Raw genomic sequence first — 22,880 nt, 5'->3', positions numbered from 1 at the left:
TTTATGCTCATATTTGAATCTTAAGTTGAAAATGACGAAAATTTCCTTAAAATTTTTAGATTTCAGGATGTCTTAAATAGATGAATGACTAACGTGATGAATTTTGATACTAAAATAATAGTTGTGGATTAAAATTGATACTAAAACAATAGTCGTGAATGAAAATTGATAGAAATTAAACATGTGAATCAAAACCGTCAATTTGTTAATACTCGTAAGACCAAAATTGGTATTTGCTCCTTAATGATTTCTATAGTATAGAGGCTTTTTTCTCTCAATTACTATATTCCGAACATCTTCCTCGAAAAACTCATTTTATTACTCTTTCACACTGCTCCAAACATCTTCCTCGACAGCCGGGAAACTGCTCATTCGTCCATCCTTGAATTCAGCGACTCAAACTCTCTATGGAAACGGCTGCACAGAACAATAGGTCACTCATCATACTCCACAATGCAGTGATCGTCACCATGGACGCTCAAAGCCGCGTCTTTCTGAAAGGCGCGGTTGCTATTCGAAGCGATACAATCATCGCCATCGGTCAATCCGCCGACATTCTTCAAAAATTCTCGTCGTTTTCAGCTCAAGTCACCGATCTCCATGGCCAATTTCTCCTCCCAGGTTCGTTCTGTTTGTCTATTTGTCGTTTGTGTGTTTTGATGTATGCCAAAGCTGTTCAGATATTTTATTGGAGTAGTATGGTTGGATGCCATATTGCCACTGATTTTTAGGGTTCATAAACACGCACGTCCACACGTCTCAGCAGCTCGGAAGAGGAATTGCCGATGACGTCGATTTGCTGACTTGGTTACACCATCGCATTTGGCTGTACGAGTCGAACATGAGCGAGGAAGACTCTTACATTTCCGCTTTGCTCTGCGGAATTGAACTCATACACTCCGGTGTAAGTGTTTTCAAAACAGTTACGCATGGTTCAACTTAATTAGGAATAGCCGCGTGCTAATTGAAGTATGTTTTGGGACTTGAAAAAGGTTACATGCTTTGCGGAAGCAGGAGGGCAGCATGTATCAGGAATGACGAGGGCAGTGGAATTACTCGGCATACGAGCATGTTTAACAGAGTCCATAATGGATTCAGGTGAGGGATTACCTGAATCCTGGGCTACTAGGACTACAGAAGAGTGTATTCAGGTTGGTTCTGCAAGGGATTACCTGCAAAATACATTCTTTTCAGACTTGAAATAAAATGAGAGTTAATACCAGAAATGCTCTATCTACTATTTTGAGTATTTCGAAATTCTAAAATTGGTCCTTGACTAATATTCTACTAATTAGGTCCTTGACTATCCAATTGATATCAAAATTGCTCCTCCAGAGAGATTTCTGATGAAAGGCTGCTTGAGGGTAATATTGGAAAGGAAAATGTTATTTTCCCCCTAATATTTTCCCTCCATGATGTGGCTTATATTTATTGAGTGCTATGAATTGGCTGAGCCATACACTTTTAATTAAATGCTAAATAATCCAATTAAATTGTCACATTAGGAGGGGAAATTGGGAGGGAAGTTTTTAGGAGGGGTACTTATTATCATGTGAAGTTTATAAATTGGTTGAACAATTTAAATGGAGTACCTAAATCAAGGTGACGCTCAATCCTGCAAGGTTCTCCAAGTCTGAAGGAAATGGTGCATAATGATGGGGTAAAACCACTGCTAGGGACTAACTCCCTCATAATAGTAGTGCATAACCCAGCACAGGCCATCAGTGTATTTCATAAAATCTTTCCATATATGTTCCATTTCCTTGGGCATTTTTGCGAGAACTTATCCTCATAATACATCTCTTTCCATCTTGGCTCCCCCAGCTTGACTTGGTCTTCTTCAGGATTTTCTGAGTTGAAAACATCATTCTTTTAACAAAGTAGCTGTTTAAGCTTGGTTTCCAATTCTTCTCTGTTATTGCAAACTTCAATTTCAAGACTATTCTCAGTGGCCCAGCTTCAACAATTGCAGCTCTTATTGTGGCTTCAGATGCCAAGTGTGCAACTTTTGTAGCATGGTTATGGGTATGACCATCATGAGAATTTCCAGACTGAAACTTTTGGTCAGATCTGGACCCCTTGTTGATATGGAGAAGGTGAAGGGCCAGATGCAAGACGAGAACCTTGGACCCAAGCAATCTGAACCACAGATCCAGGTTCATCTTCAGGCACAGAGTCCTCTTGCCCTTTTAGGGCTTTGTCATACTTGATTCTTTCAGGTTGCCTCAGATGCAAGCATTCTGTTTTGTGGAGTATTTTATCTTCATGTGACTCCACTCCCTGTATAAAATGATCCAGCCTGCCAAGGTTTGGCATCAGACTTTTGCTTGAGCAACCTGATTTTCCAATGTTACCCTCAAGCTCGACAGCCTCTCACTTGAAATCTCACTACATGACCAATTTTGGTATTTTGAAATTATCAAGAGACCATTTCTGGTATTAACTCATAAATAAGTAGTTATAATAACATTTTTAGGCTTCTCTTAGTTTCTTGCATAAGTTTTTATGGTTTTTTGATGTTTATTGAGTTTGATTATTTTGCACCTCCTCTAATGCAAGCAGAATATTAAGTATATGATGATGTGAAATCAATCAATCAATTCACTGGTAACAGTTTCCTTGTCAGTGTTTTCTTAATAATAGAGTTCTACTACATGGACTTTCAATCTCTACTCTCTGATGTGGCAAGAGATGATAAGTTATCTTCATCCTATTGGTCCCAAGTAAAATGCCAACATCAAAATTTTGAGTGAGGGAGTAAAAAGTAGGGAGTAGAACTTGGGAGTCCAAGTAGTATTTTCCTTAATGCTATCTATACATAGTTCATGCATAATAGTTGTCCTCCATTTAATTATGCAGTCACAAAAGGACCTTTACAAGAAGCACCACAATACAGCAGATGGGCGGATCAAAGTGTGGTTTGGAATACGGCAAATTATGAATGCAACTGATAATTTATTAATAAAAACCAGAGACATGGCAAAAGAACTAGAAACTGGAATACATATGGTAAGCTCTCTATCACTAAGTGGTAATGGCATAGTGCATAGCTCAAAAATGGTGCTTAAACTGTCTTCTGAAGGGAAATTTATACAAATTTATCTACATAGTGCCGGCATTTCTCTACCACTCTGACTTCCAAGGATTTCATTTTGTCCTTTTATCTTTTATTTTTTTCTTTTTGGGCTAAGCAATTAAAAGGATTTATTCTCTTTGGAAGATGTTTAGTGTGTTACTTCTGTAATATTTTGCTCAATTAGAGAGGACAATTGCTAATAATTACAATATTTTTTTCTTACTTTTTATTTTGTCATCTGAGATACTGCCATGCGTGTATGGAAGTCAGCTACTCAGCTGGACACTTTTGTTGAAGAAGATGAAGAATGAAAAGAAATTAGAAAATTAAATTTTATAGATTTTTTAGATTTAACCACTTACAATTTCAACATTTAGCATGTTGCAGAGATACCCTATGAAAACCAGCATGTTGTTGCCACAAGAGAAGTTGATCATGGAACTGTTACATACCTTAACAGTATCAACTTTCTAGAGAAAAATCTGCTGGCAGCGCATACTGTATGGGTCAATAAGGATGAGGTGAGCGTATCTGCTAGTATACTACCTTCGATTCACCACTACTCATCCTGTTTTATTGGCTAGATTTCTGAGTTTTGTTGGATATATTGTGTTAAGAGCCCCAATGAAAAAAATAAGATAGAATATATAGGTTTATAAGGCCATGGATTAGAGATGTTATGCTGTGGAATCGTGCCCAGCGTGCATCATGGGCACGGTAACGTCTTCCTCTTTTTTTTTTTTTTTTTTTTTTTTTTTTTTTAGACCGCTTCGTTATAGGAGTATATATTCACAGCTTTGTGTTCATAATTTCATAACTGTACATTCATAATTCCATAACTGTACATTCATAATTCCGTAATTGTACATTCATAATTCAATAACTGTAAATTCATAATTTTCGAAGCTCTATGTTCATAATTGTAAGTTCATAATGTCAGAGTTCTGTGTTCATAATTTCATAACTGTACATTTATAATTTCATAACTGTACATTCATAATTCCATAACTGTACATTCATAATTCCATACTATATATTCATAATTCCATACCGAACATTCATAATTTTCGAAGCTCTATGTTCATAATTGTAAGTTCATAATTCCATAAATGTACATTCATAATTCTATAACTGTACATTCATAATGTCATAACTGTATATTCATAATTTCATAACGAATATGCCGTTAACGCCGTTAACGGCGTTTTGGACATTTTTTTTTTTTTATAGTTAAAACGGCGTCGTTTTCAGTGAAAACGACGCCGTTTTAGCGCCGTGCGCACCTTGCAAGGTGCGCATAGCATAATTTGCCCATGGATTAGGCTAGCTAATTGATTGGATTCAATCTTTTAGTGTGTTTTGGCCCATGTGCATTATAGCCCAGTTGAGTGATCTTGGCCCAATCTTAGTGTTCGGTCTACTTTGTGTCCATCCGGTTGTCTACCGTGGTATTGATGGCTTCCAGGGGCCTGCTTGTTCACCCCACTTTGGTGGGGTTGAATCCAATTTCAAGTGGTCAACCCATTAGATTCAAAATGGTCGGGTTGTCCACTTAAGGAGTGTTAAGAGTTCCTCATTGGAAAAATAAGAGAGAACATATGAGTTTATAAGACCATGGATTAGACTAGCTAATTGATTGGATTTAATCTTTTAGTGTGGTTTGGCCCATGTGCATTATAGCCCAGTTGAGTGACCTCGGCCCAGTCTTAGATTATAACATGTAATTTTTACTGCTATTCCCTTTCAGGTTGACATTCTTTCAAATGCCGGGGTTAAAGTTTCACATTGTCCAGCTGCTGCAATGCGAATGCTTGGATTTGCACCCATAAGAGAAATGCTCAGTGCAGGGATTTGTGTATCCTTGGGAACTGATGGTGCACCATCAAATAATAGGATGAGCATTGGTAAATAGATACTCCATTTTAATTTATAGCCATATTCAAGTTTCTCTTTATGATTCGTGCTTTTTGGCTGATCACTGTCTTCTCGTGGTCTGAACTTCAAACATAGTTGATGAGATGTACCTAGCTTCTTTAATCAACAAAGGTCGGGAAGTTTTTGCCAAGGGAACCACTGATCCAACAATTTTTCCTGCCGAAACAATTCTGAAGATGGTAACAATTAATGGTGCCAAATCAGTACTTTGGGACAAGGAAATAGGATCACTTGAGGTGGGGAAAAAGGTCAGTAATTGTTTTAAACTTATCGTCTACAGTGCTTCGGTAACTATTTTCATCTTTTATTAGTCTATAGAAAAAGTTCCTTTGTGCCATTAAGGGGATTTTGGATCTTCACAATGTAGCACTTTGAATGAACAAATATGCATGCCGAGATACCAATACGTTTCTCAGTTTCAAGGTTCGAATATCTGTACTTGCTCATGAATCGCAAGTGGAGTTTGAGATTTGTAATTAATTTTTCCTTTAGACAACATGCGTGCATACATAAATATACAATGCATTCTCTCATTTTCACAAATTTGTAGCTATATTACTCTCAATTTAGACAATTGGAGCCAATATTTGTTGTTACTTGCTAGGCTGATATGATTGTCGTCAATCCTTTTTCATGGTCCATGATGCCTATTCATGACTGGTAAGAGTTTCTCTCTCTATCTGTATTTGTATGTGTATATTCCCCTCTCCTCCTATGTTATCCGTTTAACACTATCAATAATGGATAGATATGATTTCTTCTTGGTTGGTCATGACTGGTAATATGACTTCACAACCATTGCTGTATTTTTCGGTTCACTGGTTTGCAGCATTTCAAGCTTGGTATATAGCATGAGAACTGAGAATATTGTATCTGTCATATGTAATGGGCGATGGATTATGAAGGATAAGAAGATCCTGACGGTGGATGAAGTACTTCCATTCTCCTTCACTTTTCCATGTTGTTTGTCTGTCTTCTCCTTTTTCACCAGGTGATAATGTAAGGCAGTACACACGTTAACTGGCTTACTGTTTATTGTGCAGGCAGAAGTCTTAGACGCAGCTAAGCATGCCTCCATTGAACTTCTGAGGAGGGCTGGTATCCAGATTCCCAGCAGAATGAACGTGATGTAAACTGTAAAGTGTGAACTATATATAAAAACAAAATCTTCAATTTAACTTTCCGCCAAAAGACTCTGTACTATTGTAAAAATATAGTAATACAATTTCTATTCGTACTACAATTTTACGTTAAAATATGGTAATACAATTTCAAATGTAATATATTCTTTCCTACTTTCTTATTCCTAATACAATTCTAAATTAAAATTACTAATCTTAATAATAATAATCTATACTGTTAATAAAAATAAAATCATCATCTTCAACTTTTTCGTTCAAACTAATATTAATATTAATTAATTGGTAAAAAAAGTAATAAAGCTTAATTGGTAATAAAATTTTATATGAAAATTAATTAATATCTAATGAATTATTACCACAAATTACAGGGCGTTTGGTTGGAGGGGGGGAATTATGTGGGAAAGGAATTGTAATTCCATGGGAGTTGAATTACTGGGAATAAAGTGAGAATTTAAATTTCAGTGTTTGGTTGACAGGAATAGAATTACTGGGAATTTCAATTCCAATGTTTGGTATACATGGGAATTGAAAGGGAATAAGTAGTATAAAGTCAAAAATGTCTATTATTGTTGTTAGACATTAATTTTAGGTTAAAAAAGGAAGTGATAATTTTGACTCATCACTATATTTTTTCCCAGGAATTAAAATACCAGGGGGGGCATGGGGATTTTAATTCCACGAAAATGAGGGAATTGCAATTCCATGGAATTGCAATTCCCTCCAACCAAACTACGGAATTTAATGGTCTTTGGAATTAGGTGGGAATTAAGTGGGAAGGGAATTTAAAATCCCCCCAACCAAACGCCCTGTTATAGTCAATATATACTTAAAAATGTAAACTGGTTACCAAATTCTAAGAATAATTAAAGCATTGTAAACTGGTTACCAAATTCTAAGAATAATTAAAGCATTATAATTGTGAGAATAATGGAAACAAATTCTGCGTAATAAATAAAAAAAAATTCATTGGAAATTCTGTGTAATTTTATAAGAAAATAATAATTTATTATTTACACAAATAATAATAATTTGAATATTGATTTTACACCAATAATAATAATAATAATAATAATAATAATAATAATAATAATAATAATAATAATGTGAATTCTACACACGCAGAATACTGATTTTGTGTAATAGTAATTTTTGAAGATTCTTTTTTTCAATTTATTTGCGTAAATATGAATTACTTAATTTATTTGCGTAAAGATGGATTCCTTTTCCTATTTATACACTTCGACTTTGTTTGGTAATTCGTGACTAGCGGTTAGCGGTTAACAGATAGCGAATTGTGTTAGCGGGTTTGAACAACGGATTGCATTAGCGGTTTGTAAAAAGATGTTTGGTTAAATTGGCTTTTTAACTATTAGCGGTTAAATGTCAAAAGACATATAATAATGATGGTGATGATGATTGGACTTCTCAATGTTGACTTCTCTTTGAATTTCATCTCAATTCAATTGCTCCTCAATGTCTTCTCTGAATTGCATCCCATACTACAAGCTCCCAATTTCAATTCAATTCTACATTGGCTCCCAACTTGAATTGATTCCATTTGAAACTTGCTCCGCGCCCAAAGTTGGCTCCCAACTTGAATTGATTCCATTTGAAACTTGCTCCGCGCCCAAAGCTTAAACTAGCGCCCAACTCCATCAGATTAATTTAATTTGACTTCTCAAATTTTACCTTGTAAAATTGTTGATGGTGAGTTTTGAACTTGAGCCATTTTGAATAATATATCAAGCATCATCCACTTCGTCCGTACAACTTTTGATTAAATCTCCAATCATATTTGATGTACTTCTTTCTTTCCATAGATGCTTGATCTCCAAGTCAACTTCATGCATTCTTCCAATATTAATTTTCTTCACGAAAATTCTTCTGGGATATCTTCTTTGAGTAGTAGCGACGTGAATTCATATCATTCAACTTCTTCTTCAATTTGTCATTTTCTCCAGACAAATTCTTGATTTTCGGCTTTATATCTTCTTCTTCTATTTTCATCTATCTTCCTCTGTTTTTCTCTTTTCATACTTAAATAATTTCCCGATCATGGTCTAAGACTCTACTAGACCTATGAAATAAAATTGGGGGATCTACAAATACAAATTTGGCATATCAAAACCATTACACTTTATTCCTAACAATAAGGTCTTCAACGAAGGATTGATTTGTGAATTATTGAGTAAAAATTGAATAGTTGAGGACTTAATTGGTAAAGTTGATACTCAGAGACTAATTTATGAATTATGGCATAGTCGAGGGACCATTTTGGATATTTGCTCTTTCTACAATATTAGTGGTTTATTTTCATAATGCTAAATGTTTATGTTTATAATATTAATGCAATTAGATCATAATATTGATGAACCTAAAATAGGTTCATTAAGAGAATACATGTTCATTTTCACAATGCAGAAGATTCATTTTATCAATATTGTAAATCCATCAATAAAAAATTAAGATTAAAAAAAATATTAATATGAATATTGTTGGTTTTACGGCTCTCGGGTTGCCGGTCGGCGGGCCAATACTATCGTAAAATACAATAAACGTAGAGCTTATAATGGAAAGAGAGAGAATAATGTGATATTATTTTTCTAGGGCTTCGGCCACTTGGGTGCCAAAGGAAGCCGAAAAAGCCAATCCCTTTACATGATGATTCCTGGAGGATACTTATACAAGGACACAAAATCTGTACAAGGAAAGTAGGGTTGACGTGGAGTCAAAATCTACAAGAAAAGTAGGGCTGACGCAAGAGGGCGAATCATCTATGAGAGATAGCTGCCGCTGCGCCCTAATTGCCTAAAATAATAAAGGAAACTACTTCCATTGAATGTAGAAAGTGAATCCCGTAGAGCATATCTGTAACCACCTATGGGAAGTACCCGGTCGAAGAGCATCCTGATTACCGGGTAGGTGTCTCTGAAAGGTCACCCATCGGGTGAAGGTGTCCCATCTGCGTATCTTGATGGCCCAACCGATTCCATGAATGGCTCCCAGCTAAGGACGCGTTGTCTGCGGAGCCTGGTCGCCCAGTCGAATCCCGGGGATAGTTCGATCGGGGACACGCCTACTGCCGAGTCTACCTGCTCTGCCCGGACCGACTGTCCTTTGCCTAGGTCGTCAGTCAGTGGTCGATAAATGAGGACCGTTTGGCTGGGGCTCCCCCCCCCCCCCCCCCCCCCCCTCCCTCCGTCTCCTTCCGGGAGCCGCAGGTGTTGCCTCTTTTTTGCTAAGTGTTGTATCCCGTTCACGCATGGCCTTTTCTTCCCGCCCGGATGTCCGTTTTGGCGGTATCTATCAAATATCATTCAAAGATCTTAATAATATATTTTGTAACATTTATTTTATTTATACAGAAAAAATAAAAAATAATGCGTAAATGATGTATGTAAATTGATGTCATTTTAATGAATCTACAATATTATTTTAATGAACCTACAAAATTATAATAATAAATGATCAATGATACTCTTTATAACATATTGAGAAAATGGTCAAATAGGCCCCTGAACTTTCCACAAAAAGTAAATTAGGCTCATGAACTTTTATAAAGTACAATTAAACATATCAATTCGCCCACCGGGGCTGGATGAGATCACTGAAAACGACCGGCTCCAAGCGAATTGGTCTCAGAGTGGAAGGGACTAACTTCTCTTTTATGGGGTATCCCCTTCCTCTTTCATCTAAAAAAAAAAAAAAACATATCAATTCACAATTTTAAGACATCTAACCCTGTTAGCTGGTTACATCTCCAGTAAGTTTCGGTAAATGCCCCCGTAGTTCGCTACATAAGCTTTGTTTTGCGTATTTGGCTAGTCACATAAGCATAAGTAAAAAACAAAATCTATACTATTAATAAAAATAAAATTCTACTTTTGCAACTTCTCGTCCAAACTAGGTCCCAAGTTATTATATTACTATATAAAATCTAATAATTATTATGGTAATTAAACTAATAATTACACGAATATTAGTATAATTGACTAATAATTATTATAATAATTAAACTAATAATTTTCATAATAATAATATAATTATAATTAAACATGAATTGTTGTATTTTTTTTTATATATAATTACAAGAACTTTAAACTATATTTGAAAAAATTGCTTGCTTGAAATGAATTTTAGGTAAAATATGTTTAAAAGTATTAGGGTGTATTGTTTTCTCTCTACCAAGCATATATAGGAACAAATTTTGGTTATTCTTGGTGCAAAAAAGAAGCAAAATGACGGTAGTATCACTTACTATTTTGTATTAGAGGAAATTTTAATTTTGATAATATGACTATAGGGGTCTTGTTAATTTTAGTCCTTGACTTTTAAAAGTGTCAATTTAGTACCTTAACTATGTAATTTTTGTCAATTTTAATCACTCCGACCAAATTGCCGGCCAAATTTCGCCGGAAAATGTTAATAGTTAAAATAATGAGGGTATTTTGGTCGTTTCACACCTCTTTTCTTCGTCTCCGGCGAGTCCATCTCTTTCTCTCCCGTTTCCGGCGTTCTTTCTCCCTCTAAACCCTATCTTTAATATCATCAAGCCTCCTTTCTCCATCATCTTAGTTCATTGCATTCACCGGAAACGAGAGAGGAAGGGATGGACTCGTCTGGGAAGAAGAAAAGAGACGTGAAATGATTAAAATACCCTCATTATTTTGACAATTAAAATTTTTCGGCAAAATTTGGTCGGCAATTTGGCCGGAGTGACCAAAATTGACAAAAATTGCATAGTTAAGGTACTAAATTGAAATTTTTAAAAGTCAAGGATTGAAATTAACAAGACCCCTATAGTCATATGACCAAAATTGAAATTTTCTCTTTTGTATTATTACTAAACTAAAAGTGAAGGCAAATGAGTGAAGTTAATATAAATAATATGAGTGTGATAAAACACGCGGCACCGGTGGTCTAGTGGTAGAATAGTACCCTGCCACGGTACAGACCCGGGTTCGATTCCCGGCTGGTGCACCTCTCTTGAAAGTTAGAACTGTAATCTCTAGCGCAAATGGAATTAGATTTTCCGACAGCTAATAAAACTATAGTGTCATTGAAACAAGACATAAATACATGATGGTTTTAATTTTGAAAAATTATCATTCGTAATTACTGTGTTAATTTCAGATTTACGTACTGATTTGAAATTATCGTTAATGTTGTGTTTTAATGTTAACTAGTAAGTTTCCCGTGCGATGCACGGCCATTAAATATGGCTTCTTAATAATTTAAGATTATCGTATAATCTTTTTATTCTATGTAATAGCAAAATGTTTTTTAATAATTTAACATTTGAATCGGAAGCACTTAATCACAACTCAAATATGTTATACCTCCGGATTCATATGTAAGTCTGACAACCTAGTAGTTGCACTCGTGCGATGCTCAGACATATGATACAATAATAAGATTAACAGAATAACAGTACATAAAAAAAACTATAATAGTATATGAATTAATTATTGAAAAACGAAGAACATTGTAATTGTATTACACATTATTGAAAATTTCTCTGTATACGACATTTTTAGTCGTACTTACCGATGGTACATTATTCCCACATCAAAATTTTTAATCCCCTAGGATTACTAACTCTTGAGTCTGCAAATGATACACCATAATTAAAGATTGGCTTTCTAAAAAACAAATCCACGTGTGATAATGTTTGCCATTAACTTTTATTTATTGTCATGGCATATGATAGCATCAAAATGAATTGCTTTCTTTGGAACTTGAAACAAAAATCTTGAATCAGGATGTGTTAACGACATTCGAGGAATTAAAACTTTTGTTCCTACACTCGTTCCACACATCATTTGAGCTTCCACAACATGATCAGTCAACTTTGTAACAATAAACCTTGTATCATTAAAGTATGTTAATATTCTCACAATAACATATTAATATTTTCAGAATATTATATAATGTTAAATATATCATTATATAATTATATATAAGATAAGATATAATAATAATTGAATAACATGGAAAGTTGAAATAGAAATCATCCAATGGGTTCATAAATATGAAAATTAATAACAATCCAAACGATGCCTTATTATTTAGGCGGGAAAATGATGTGGCAAAAACATTTTGCTATTATATAGAGTAAGATTTTAGTCACATCTCCTATAAATACTGTCATTGAGCATATGAATTTGCATACATTCAAAAAATTTCTTTTAATGCTGAAACCAGTCACTCTTAAAACTTATGTTCTTTCTACTCTGAAAATTTCAATGTTCTACCCTTGGTTGTTTGCTGTGATTTAATAATTGCACAATATTAATATAATTACCTAATAATTATTATGATAGTTAAGAAATTAATTGTACATATATTAGTATAATTGACTAATAATTATTATGTTAACTAAGTTAATAATTACACAAATATTAATATAATTACAATTAAACATGAGTCGTTGATTTTTTTTTATTATTATAATTATAAGAACTTTAAATTATATTTGAAAAAATAGCTTGCTTGAAGTGAATTTTAGGTAAAATATGTTTAAAAGTAATACGGTTTATTGTTTTCTCTCAACCAAGCATATATAGGAACAAATTTTGGTTATTCTTGGTGTCAAAAAGAAGCAAATGACGGTAGTATCACTTACTATTTTGTATTACTAGAAGTGAAGGTAAATAATATTAATATAAAAAATACGAGTAGTATGAAGCAAGTGGCACCAATGGTCTAGTGGTAGAATAGTACCCTGCCATGGTACAGACCCGGGTTCGATTCGCGGCAGGTGCACTGGAGAAGCGATGATGAACATAGCGCTTGTGGTGATTGGGTCGCCCTATGTGTCTGAAAAATATTGATAAGACACAGTTTATATCTTTTGGGAAAAAGACGACTTTTTCATTCTTCTCACAGCTAATAAAGTATGAATAACAAAGTCGATCTGAGGATACAAATATATAAAGGCACGAAGTAGAGTTCTAGTCTAAGTCTAATAATATGTGTAGACTAATACTAATAATACAGTCCTAACTCCTAATACATCCCCTCAAGCACAAGGTTGGCTAGCCAAAACGTTGAGCTTGTTACGAAGAGAATTAAAACGTAAGGAAGAAAGAGGTTTGGTAAAGATGTTGGCTATTTGATCTTTGGTTGAAATAAAGTGAACTTGCAACTCCTTTTTGGCGACTTTATCTCGAACAAAGTGATAGTCGATCTCGATGTGCTTCGTCTTAGCATGGAAGACTGGATTAGCACATAAGTATGTAGCCCCGAGGTTGTCACACCATAGTTTCGGCGCAGTCACGGGTGGGAAGCCGATTTCACGCATGAGAGAGAAAAGCCAGGTAACTTCAGTAGACACGTCAGCCAACCCCTTGTACTCAGCTTCAGTTGAGGAACGGGTCACGGTTCTCTGCTTTCGACATACCCAAGATATAAGATTTTTTTCTAAGAAAAATAGCAAAACCACTGGTTGACTTTCGATCATCCGGATTGCCCGCCCAATCCGAGTCAGAGTATGCATGAATATCAAGAGAATCATAAGCAGACACGTTGAGGCCAAGATGAAGAGTACCATTAACATAGCGCAACACTCGTTTTAAGGCTGCCCAATCTGCAGTTGTAGGAGCATGCATGTGTTGACACAAACAATTAACAGTGTAAGAAATATCATGACGAGTTACCATAAGATATTGCAGAGCACCTGCGAGACTGCGGTAGTGGGTCGGATCCGCATATGGTACGATAGTGCCATCCACGAGGTGCTCGATATTCCCGCAGTCTCGCAGGTGCTCTGCAATATCCCGAGATATTAAAAACCCTACCACGATTAATCCTACCACGCGAGATATTCCCGAGGAAACCTAGCAAAGGGATTTCCCCGCCACCAAACTTGGAGGAGTCCATTGGAGGGAGATCTTAGAGAAGAACCTTAGTAGCCAAGGATATTGATTAGGGCTAAGAGGTAACCCATGTCTTACAAAACCTATTTTCCTTGCTATATTTTATTCATTGGCTCCTTTGATAATCGTATGTGTAATTCAGTGATTGAGTCTTGATAGAGCCTTGCCTAAGATTTATATTGTGTTTATTTGATAATCTTGATGTTCTTGATATTGTGATTGATTATATGTGTGATCTTGTATTTTAATTATGTCTAGAGCTTGTCCCTAGGGTTTTGATAAACATTATCTTTAGTGTTATTTTTAATGATATTTTTATAATTAATTAATAATAATTGATTAATTTTTATCTATTTTTATTTGTTATTGCTATAAGTAGTTTTTATTAATATTGTTTAATTTTGGGTTTTTTTTTTTGTTATTAAGTTAGTTTATAATTAAAAATGTCAGTCCAATAATTTATTGACTCTAGTTTTTATTATTATTATTATTATTATTATTATTATTATTATTATTATTATTATTATTATTATTATTATTATAGTAATCGTAATAGCTTATCAGTAGTAAATTAGTTGTACATTACGTAAGGTTAATGAATAATGAGTTTTAGTGATTTAAGGTTTTAATGTTAATTATATAAATTACTCTGCGGCCTCATTCTTCATCGAAGCCCTCTTTGTGCGGCGAACCAGAAATCTGAGCCACATAGCATTGGAATCCCTTCGTTTCTACAGACCTATTCTTCCTCGATGTCCGATTGACCAACGTAGAGCTCTGAACAGAGGAAATATTCTTCAATGATTGCCCTTGGTTCAAGATCAGTTGTGCACTTGAAACCACAATTCAGAGACAATTTTGGACGAAAGTTCATAGAAGCGGTTAAACTAAGCATTATAAAAGGGAGGCCAAATCTTCATCACCCATCATCAATCTCACTCCGGACCAATTCCGGAGGCGGCAACCGTTTCAATTTTCCGATAAGGCATCTTCAATTTCTTGGTTGGCGGCTTTGATCGATGCAACAATTTGGCAAGCTTAAGTTAGTGTTTGTAATTTGTTTTCCTTTCCATCAATTCGTATGTTGTAAGGTTCTCTGATCTGCTTCAATTAGTTAATTTTCCAAATTCTGCTACACTGTTTTTATTACTTCAAAGTCCCAACTATTTAGCTTGATTTTAATTTAATTATTGCTTTTAGATTTTGATTGTTGATTGTTGATGATAGCAGCATATTAGCGTTTATTACTTTAGTAATTGTTAATTTACTTTGATCATTCTTTACAGTTGTTAATTTACGTTGTGATCATTGTTTGAAGATTAAATGTTGTGATTAAATTGATGTTAATCCCATGATTCACTACTAGTTAAATTTGTCTGAGAGCATGATTCAATTTACTATGAATATTTCCTATTAATTTATTTAATTTTGCCAATCAAAATTATGTTTTATCTTTCATTATTATTTTACGTTTAAGTTGATCCTGATCTTTGGTATTCGTTTCTGATCTAGCACTTTAGAATTGTTAAGTTAATTGTTTTTTCAAGTAATTAAATTGCATATTATCAATTCCCTGTGGGATCGACCCTTACCTTTGTACACTATTTACTACAGTGACTCGTGCACTTGCGAGGACATTTATATTATTAAAAATTGTCCATCAGGTTTATATCGTGAATCTCGTTGTTGTAATGTTCTTGGTATATTTGGGTGGGATTATGCATGATCGGGTGTTGAGTCTAGCCTATGACTTGTCTTTAGATCTTTGCATATAGATTTCTTGATGTTCTTGAGGTTCCCGGATGCTCTTGAACCGTTATGTGATTGATGTCGAGTCTTGGTATGTTTAGGAATCGTGTTAGAACGTATTTGGAACGATTCTTGATTTAATTCTGTTAATTGAATTTGTGGTGTCGTCGTTATGTGTTGTGTCTGGACATGGTTTTGGGTTCCACGAGTGATCCCGGGACTGAAAAGTTGTCTATGTACCAGTGGGGGGTAGGTGGGGGGATGACCGCCCACCACTTACCCGCTGCCCGGCGAGCCCAATCCAGCGGGCAGCCGGCGGGCGGAGGCCTGCCCGCCGGCCACGCGCTGGAATAGTGGCTGCTCACCGGCGGGTGGCTGGCGGGTGGTCCTCCACCCTCCACCCACCCGCTGGAAAGTTGTTAGGGTCGTGATGTTTTCTCCCGTTTGTTGTTTCTCCGTGTCCCGTTGTACCCCGTTTGTCGTATACGAGTCTCGTTTGATGTTTCGAATACCGTTCTAGGAATTTATGTGTAGTACGTGTCGTTATTGTTATGTCTTGATTGTTATTGATTGATTATGTGTTGATTGATTGAATGATGATGAGTATCGTGGTCATTGCGCAATGGCCGGTGTGACAGATGATGATGATGGGATTGTGATTGGTGGAAATGAATTGTTGGCGGTTGGCACAACGAGTGCCCGGTCATTGTACTAAAGGTACAGACCTAGCGGTTATTGTGCTAAAGGCACAAACCCACATTCGACTAGCTTGTCGTTGAGCATGGGTCAGGTTATAAATGCTGCGGTGTCATGTCAGGGCTATATGCGTTGACCCCTTGGTATTGATACTAGAGGTACGGATCATGCGAATGGCACTGCGGCGCTATCTTGATATGTTGGTGGTTGATAGGTGGTTTGTCGGTGGGGGCATGTAGTTGCCCGGAGGAATAAGGGAGGCGATATAAGGGTGGCCTGGAGGTACAGGTTGGAGCTGATATAAGGACGGAGGGGAGCCACAAGGTTGGAACTTGGAATAAAGTTGGAAGATGGATTGTGTGCCTTGATGTTTACTTGCTAATTGACTGTCTTGCATTCCTTTATTGCCTTTAGTTGCTATTTATATGCTTATCTGTCTATTATGTCTTGTATCGTGTTCTTAAGACGCATGCTAGTCTTATGATTGTTCTCTAATATCGAGTCTGTTGTTGTGTCTTGAATTTTGATCATGGATTTAAATTAGAGTCTCGTAAGTATATATGTATTCCAGTTTCAAAATGATTTCTTATATCTATCTATATTGTACTTAACGCATTGGAGTGGGTTACCAGCATTATTCGCTGACGGTTGTTACACCGCATGTTTTTCAGGTACAGATTAGTAGCTTGGAGAACGCTAGTTGGGTTCCCCGAATCTGGTCTAGATAGTCTTAGATTCAGTTAGTCGGCCTGCGTGCCTTGTTTGTACTCAATTATGGATTTATGGATTTGTATTTGGTTAGTTAGTGTAGCCTGTGCATCTAAGTTCTCCAGCTTAGATGTGGCATAGCACCCCGACTATTATGTTTCGTTTACGCTCTGTTTGGGATTTAATATTAGATTCACCTTTATTTTATAGACTTTAAATATTTTAAAATTTAGGGGTGTTACACAATTGATCAATCAAGGTTGTAACACGATCCGAATCAGACCCCATAATCAAAATATCATCCACATAAACAAGAAAGTACAACCGAGTATCTCACATGAGTAAATAAACAAAGAGACATCAATTTTAGAAGGCGAAAAACCCACGAAGACCAAATAATCATGTAATCGTGTGAACCAGGCACGAGGTGCCTACTTGAGCCCATAGAGAGAGCGCTGAAGCAGACACACGTGATCAGTTAGAGTCTTGTCCTCATAGCCAGGAGGCTGGTGCATATACACAGTCTCAGTTAAGTTCCCGTTTAAAAACGCATTATGAATGTCTAGTTGACGAATAGTCCACCCACGGGAAACAGCTAAAGATAAGAGAAGACATACCGTAGTCTGTTTAACTACAGGACTAAAAGTCTCAAAAAAGTCCTCTCCAGCAACCTGATTAAAACTCTTAGCCACCAATCGAGCTTTATGACGCTCTATTGAACCATCGGCCTTCCTCTTGGTTCGAAACACCCATTTACAACCAACAACATTCATACCTGACTTATGGGGAACAAGGCGCCACGTATCATTATGAATCAAAGCATTAAACTCCGAGTCCATTGCGTCACGCCACTCCGGAAATTTTACCGCCTGAGAATAACAAGTCGGTTCAGGCACAGCTGTAGAGACCAAGGCAACATGTTCATGGGGACCTGTACTACGAGTGGCCATCACGTGGGAGCGAGGAACGGCCGCAGCCGCACCATGCCAAGAGGATCCTAGAGGCCGACCGCGACGATGCACGGGCTGGTCTGAGATAGTCCGCTCACTGGATGGGGACTGCTCGGCACCGTCCGTAGCAGGCGGCGAAGGTTTGGTAGGGAGCCCGTGACCATCCGAAGCAGTAGGGAGCCCGTGACCATCCGAAGCAGTAGGGAGCCCGTGACCATCCGAAGCAACAGCCGCAGTGGTGCGTGCTGGAGCAACAACCGGCGCAACACACCATGGACTTAACCGAGATTCCGTAACCGGCGGAGTAACATGAACAGCAAACGGAAAAACAGTCTCATCGAATCGCACATGGTGACAGATAAAAACCTTGTTAGTATTAGTGTCCAAACAACGATAGCCACGATAAGAAGGAGGGTAACCTAGAAAAACACAAGGGGATGAACGAAATTGAAGTTTATTACGATTATATGGTCGTAAGACAGGAAAGCACAGACAACCAAATATTCGTAAATAGGAATAGGACGGGTGGGAATGATGCAAACGAAAGTGGGGTGACTCATCAGACAAGACACGAGTAGGCATTTTATTGATAAGATAAACAGCTGTCTCAAACGCGTAATCCCAAAAACGAGTGGGAACTGACATCTGAGCCATCAAAGACAATCCCGTCTCAACAACATGACGGTGCCAACGCTCCACTTGACTATTCTGCTCATGAGTATAGGCACATGATTGCCTGTGCCGAATACCCAGAGAAGCAAGAGTGGAACCAAGTTTATTATATTCTCCCCCTAGATCAGATTGAAAGAAGATAATCTTACGAGAAAAGGAATGTTCAACAAGTGACCGAAACCTATCAAATATACCATATAGCTCAGACTTAGCACACATAGGATAATACCACATATAACGAGTGTAATCATCCACAAACAAGACAAAATATTTAAAGCCATTTGCAGAAAGTAATGGCACAGGGCCCCAAATATCAGAATAAATTAATTCCAAAGGATGCGAACTAGTAGTTTCAACACGAGATAATGGAAAACGAGAAGACTTTCCCAATTGACAAGACGAACATATATTGGGAAGATCATAGAATTAAATTTACTAACAGAGGATGAATCTAAAATTTGATGTAAGACTCTAGAATGCGGATGCCCCAACCGCATGTGCCAAACGTAAGATGAATGCGCAGCAACAAATGCAGCAGGAGCTGGAAACGACGCAGGCCTTGAGTAAAGACCTCCAGATGCATGCCCCTTAAATAAGAATTTCTTGGTCATAATGTCCTTCACAAAGAAACAAAGGGGATGAAACTCAAAGAAAACGTTATTATCTTTGGCAAAACGCTGAGCAGATAATAACCGAATTTGAGAGATCAAGAACATGCAAAACATCACACAACTTAAAAGACCTAGAATTAGTGACCAACGAAGCAGAACCAACATTAACAATAGGCAAACTTGTACCACTGCTGACACGAAGAGTCTCTGGGCCATCATAACCTGTTGCAGAGGTCAACAAGGAGGAATCAGGTGTAGCATGATTGGTAGCGCCAGTATCAGGAAACCACTCATGAGGACCACCCAAATCATCACCACCAGAGACAGCCACATTCGCCTGAGGAGCCGTGGAAGGTGTAAAACGATGCCAACATGTCACTGCAGTATCACCCTGTTTGTCGCAAATCTGACATCGTGGCCCAGAGCCATAGCGCCCCCGACCGCCGCCTCTGCCGCGGCCACCACTGCCACACGAATTCTGTCCGCCGTCGCCTTGCGGCTGCTGTCCGCCGTGACCACCTCGGTTCACGGCTAACGCCGTCGGTCCACCAACAGCAACGCCATTGCCCGCGCAGATCCATTCCTGCAAAACCAGAAAATCTGCCACCTCAGTCAGAGAAACCGGAGCACCTCGAGTCAAGGTTGCCACCAACGAACGAAATTCGGACCGGAGACCACGAAAGACATAAAAATTTTGATCGTCCAACGTAATCTCCTGCCTAGCTAGAGCCAAGTCCTCAATCATCATCTGAGCCCGACTGATGTAGTCCGATATAGAAGAGTCCCCCTGACGTAGGCTTTATAACTCACCGAATAACCGTAACGCCCGATAACGAGTAGAAGAGGCGAGAGATTATTCAATGGTTAGCCAAAGCTGTTGGGATCTTTTTCGACCAACCGCAAACCGCAGTGTCTCCTCGGAGAGAGACGAGATCAAAAGCGACAGGATCGCTTTGTCCTGCCGCCGCCATGCCACTTGCTGGGCCGAGAGGTCGCTGACCGTCGGAGCAGCCGGCGCACTGTCCGCCGTTGATGGAGCAGCCAACGCCGATGAGGAGTACGGTACGGTACCGTCGACAAACCCTAGCAGGCCTTGGGTTTCTAGGAACGGTAACATTTGCGTCCTCCAGAACAGATAATTCCGAGAGGCGAGTTTCAGGGAAACAAAGTGATGAGCCAATGAGATATCGTTGCCAATAGGCACTGGAGAGGTCTCAGTAACGGTCCATTCAGACGAACGAACAGATCTGTCTTCATGAGCACCGAGATCCTCCACGAGAAAAACCTTGAAACTGATACCAGATGAGAATATAGATTGTATTATTGAATACCAAAGTCTGAGGATATAAATATATAAAGGCACGAAGTAGAGTCCTAGTCTAAGTCTAATAATATGTGTAGACTAATACTAATAATACAGTCTTAATAGAAACAACACATAAATACATGATGATTTTAATTTTGAAAAATTATCATTCGTAATTGATGTGCTAATTTTAGATTAATTGGTGTGTTATGAAGGTTACATACTGATTTTAAATCACCATTAATGTCATCTTTTAATGTTAATTTTAGTCACATCTCCTATAAATACTGTCATTGAGCATATGAATTTGCATACATTCGAAAAATTTCTTTTCATGCTGAAACTCAGTCACTTTAAAACTTATGTTCCTCCTCCTTAGCAAATTTCAATGTTCTACACTTGGTTGTTTGCTGTGATTTAATAGTTGAATACTCAAATTTTAAATAGAAATTCGTTTTATCCTGTGAAATCTAGACTACACTGCTCATATCACTTTTGGGAGGTAGCAAATAAAATTTTATGAAAAATGTGTGTGATACACGACTCGAATTTGAAATCATAACCTTTCGTATTTGTGATTGCTATTCGGGATTTTGAAAAATTACCCAACACCAGTTTGATCCATGTTCGCTGTTCCTAGCCTCAAGCGTCGGTATCTTACTTTGGTCATTTAACATCCATGGGCAAATTATATCGTGCACCGCGGTGCATAATCGATTATGCACCATGCATCAAAACGACGTCGTTTTGTTAAATGAAGAGAAACAACATTTGTTTTCCGCCGTTCCGCACCCTTCCGCAAAAAGTAACTCTGTTATTCAGTTTCATTTTGTATACACTGCAGTTTCAGTTCAACACAACTACAATTTCATTTCGATATAACTACAGTTTCATTTGATATTATAGACTCAAATATGTGAAAATGTTATTTAATTTTATTTTATATACAATATAGTTTTATTAAAACACAACTACATGATCATTTTTTATATAATTATAGCTTCATTGTACAATATACACTTAAATATGTGAAATGTTATTCAATTTCATTTTATATACACTGCAGTTTCATTTCATCACAATTACATTATCATTTTGATATAACTGCAGTTTCATTTGATAATATAAAAATAATATGTGAGGCAGTGTCGATTTAGATGTACTGTAGTGTCAGTTGGTGTTTAATACACCAAACATGCGGACTCCGTTAACAGTAACGACGGAACGTTTCTTTACTTAAAGAAACGACGTCGTTTTTTACCGCGGTGCACAATATAACGACTGACATCCATGAGAGAGGACACATTGACATTTTCAATTTTGATGGAAGCATTATCAGTAATTTACAGTTAGGGGTTTGTTCAAATGTTAATAATATATGTTTTTGTTTTTATTATAAGTGTTTAAGTGGGTTACAACTTTAGCCCTCAATTAATACATGCATTTTTCATATTTAGTCCATTCCGTTCTTCTGTATGTTTGGGCAAATTATTCTGTGGACCATGGTCCACACAATGTTACGTGGACCATAATAAAAATTACATTTTTAATATACTAAAGAGTAAATACCTAAAATGGTCCCTTGACTATAGCTAAATTCATAAATTGGTCCTCAACTTTCAATTTCACCCAATTAAGTCCTTAACTTTGTAATTTTAACACAATTTGGTCCTCTGTCTATTTGACCGTTTGTTGACTGTGATTTTTGAGGATATATATGTAATTTCATGGTCCATCGTCGGTTTTTTAAGGTTCCGGTTGCATTTCCAGACCGCGTTACATTTGAATCCACTGTCGAAAGCAATCTACCAAACCCGGTCACCTTCTTCATCCTCCCTTTGGATTCAATGTAGTTGAATTCGTACCAGAGCGAAGAAGACGACGTGTTTCCGAACTGGTGCAACGTCATCCTAGAGGCCTCCACGTGCTCCGACGAGAGCTGAAAGTTGAGGACCAATTTGTGAATTTAGCTATAGTCGAGGGACCATTTTGGGTATTTACTCTATACTAAATGAACATTATTTTTATACTGGATGTACATTATACAATATAATGTACACTCAGAACAAAAATAATGTACATCCCCTGAATACAATGTATATTATTTTTGTATTGAATGTACATTATTTTTGTACTGAGTGTACATTATTTTACAGTA

The 22,880-nt window shown here is 37.0% G+C and overlaps 1 protein-coding gene and 1 non-coding gene across 6 annotated transcripts; both read left to right on the top strand.

Moving 5' to 3' along the window:
* The first annotated feature begins 304 nt into the window (after window positions 1-304).
* On the top strand, window positions 305-20,673 carry LOC109152513 (5-methylthioadenosine/S-adenosylhomocysteine deaminase-like). 5 transcript variants are annotated; one of them, XM_019300211.1, is made up of 13 exons: window positions 307-621; window positions 732-904; window positions 993-1,151; window positions 2,860-3,009; window positions 3,454-3,597; window positions 4,824-4,980; window positions 5,087-5,259; window positions 5,616-5,671; window positions 5,841-5,943; window positions 6,055-6,152; window positions 10,947-10,955; window positions 18,082-18,083; window positions 20,662-20,673. In XM_019300211.1, the coding sequence occupies exons 1-10, from the start codon at window positions 408-410 to the stop codon at window positions 6,142-6,144; spliced, it is 1,419 nt and encodes a 472-aa protein (XP_019155756.1). In that variant the 5' UTR covers window positions 307-407; the 3' UTR covers window positions 6,145-6,152; window positions 10,947-10,955; window positions 18,082-18,083; window positions 20,662-20,673. The 5 variants fall into 5 exon arrangements, 4 of the variants coding, with proteins under 4 accessions (XP_019155758.1, XP_019155756.1, XP_019155757.1 ...); XM_019300214.1 differs by having other exon boundaries at window positions 482-621; window positions 767-904; XM_019300213.1 differs by lacking the exon at window positions 3,454-3,597 and having other exon boundaries at window positions 306-621.
* Window positions 11,063-11,133, top strand: TRNAG-GCC. Its single transcript has one exon. It is a non-coding gene; the product is annotated as a tRNA-Gly (tRNA).
* Window positions 20,674-22,880: the final 2,207 nt, after the last annotated feature.

This window comes from Ipomoea nil, unplaced genomic scaffold (assembly GCF_001879475.1).
Source record: "Ipomoea nil cultivar Tokyo-kokei standard unplaced genomic scaffold, Asagao_1.1 scaffold2422, whole genome shotgun sequence".
Classification (NCBI taxonomy): domain Eukaryota; kingdom Viridiplantae; phylum Streptophyta; class Magnoliopsida; order Solanales; family Convolvulaceae; genus Ipomoea; species Ipomoea nil.
This window is presented reverse-complemented; position numbering and strand designations above follow the sequence as displayed.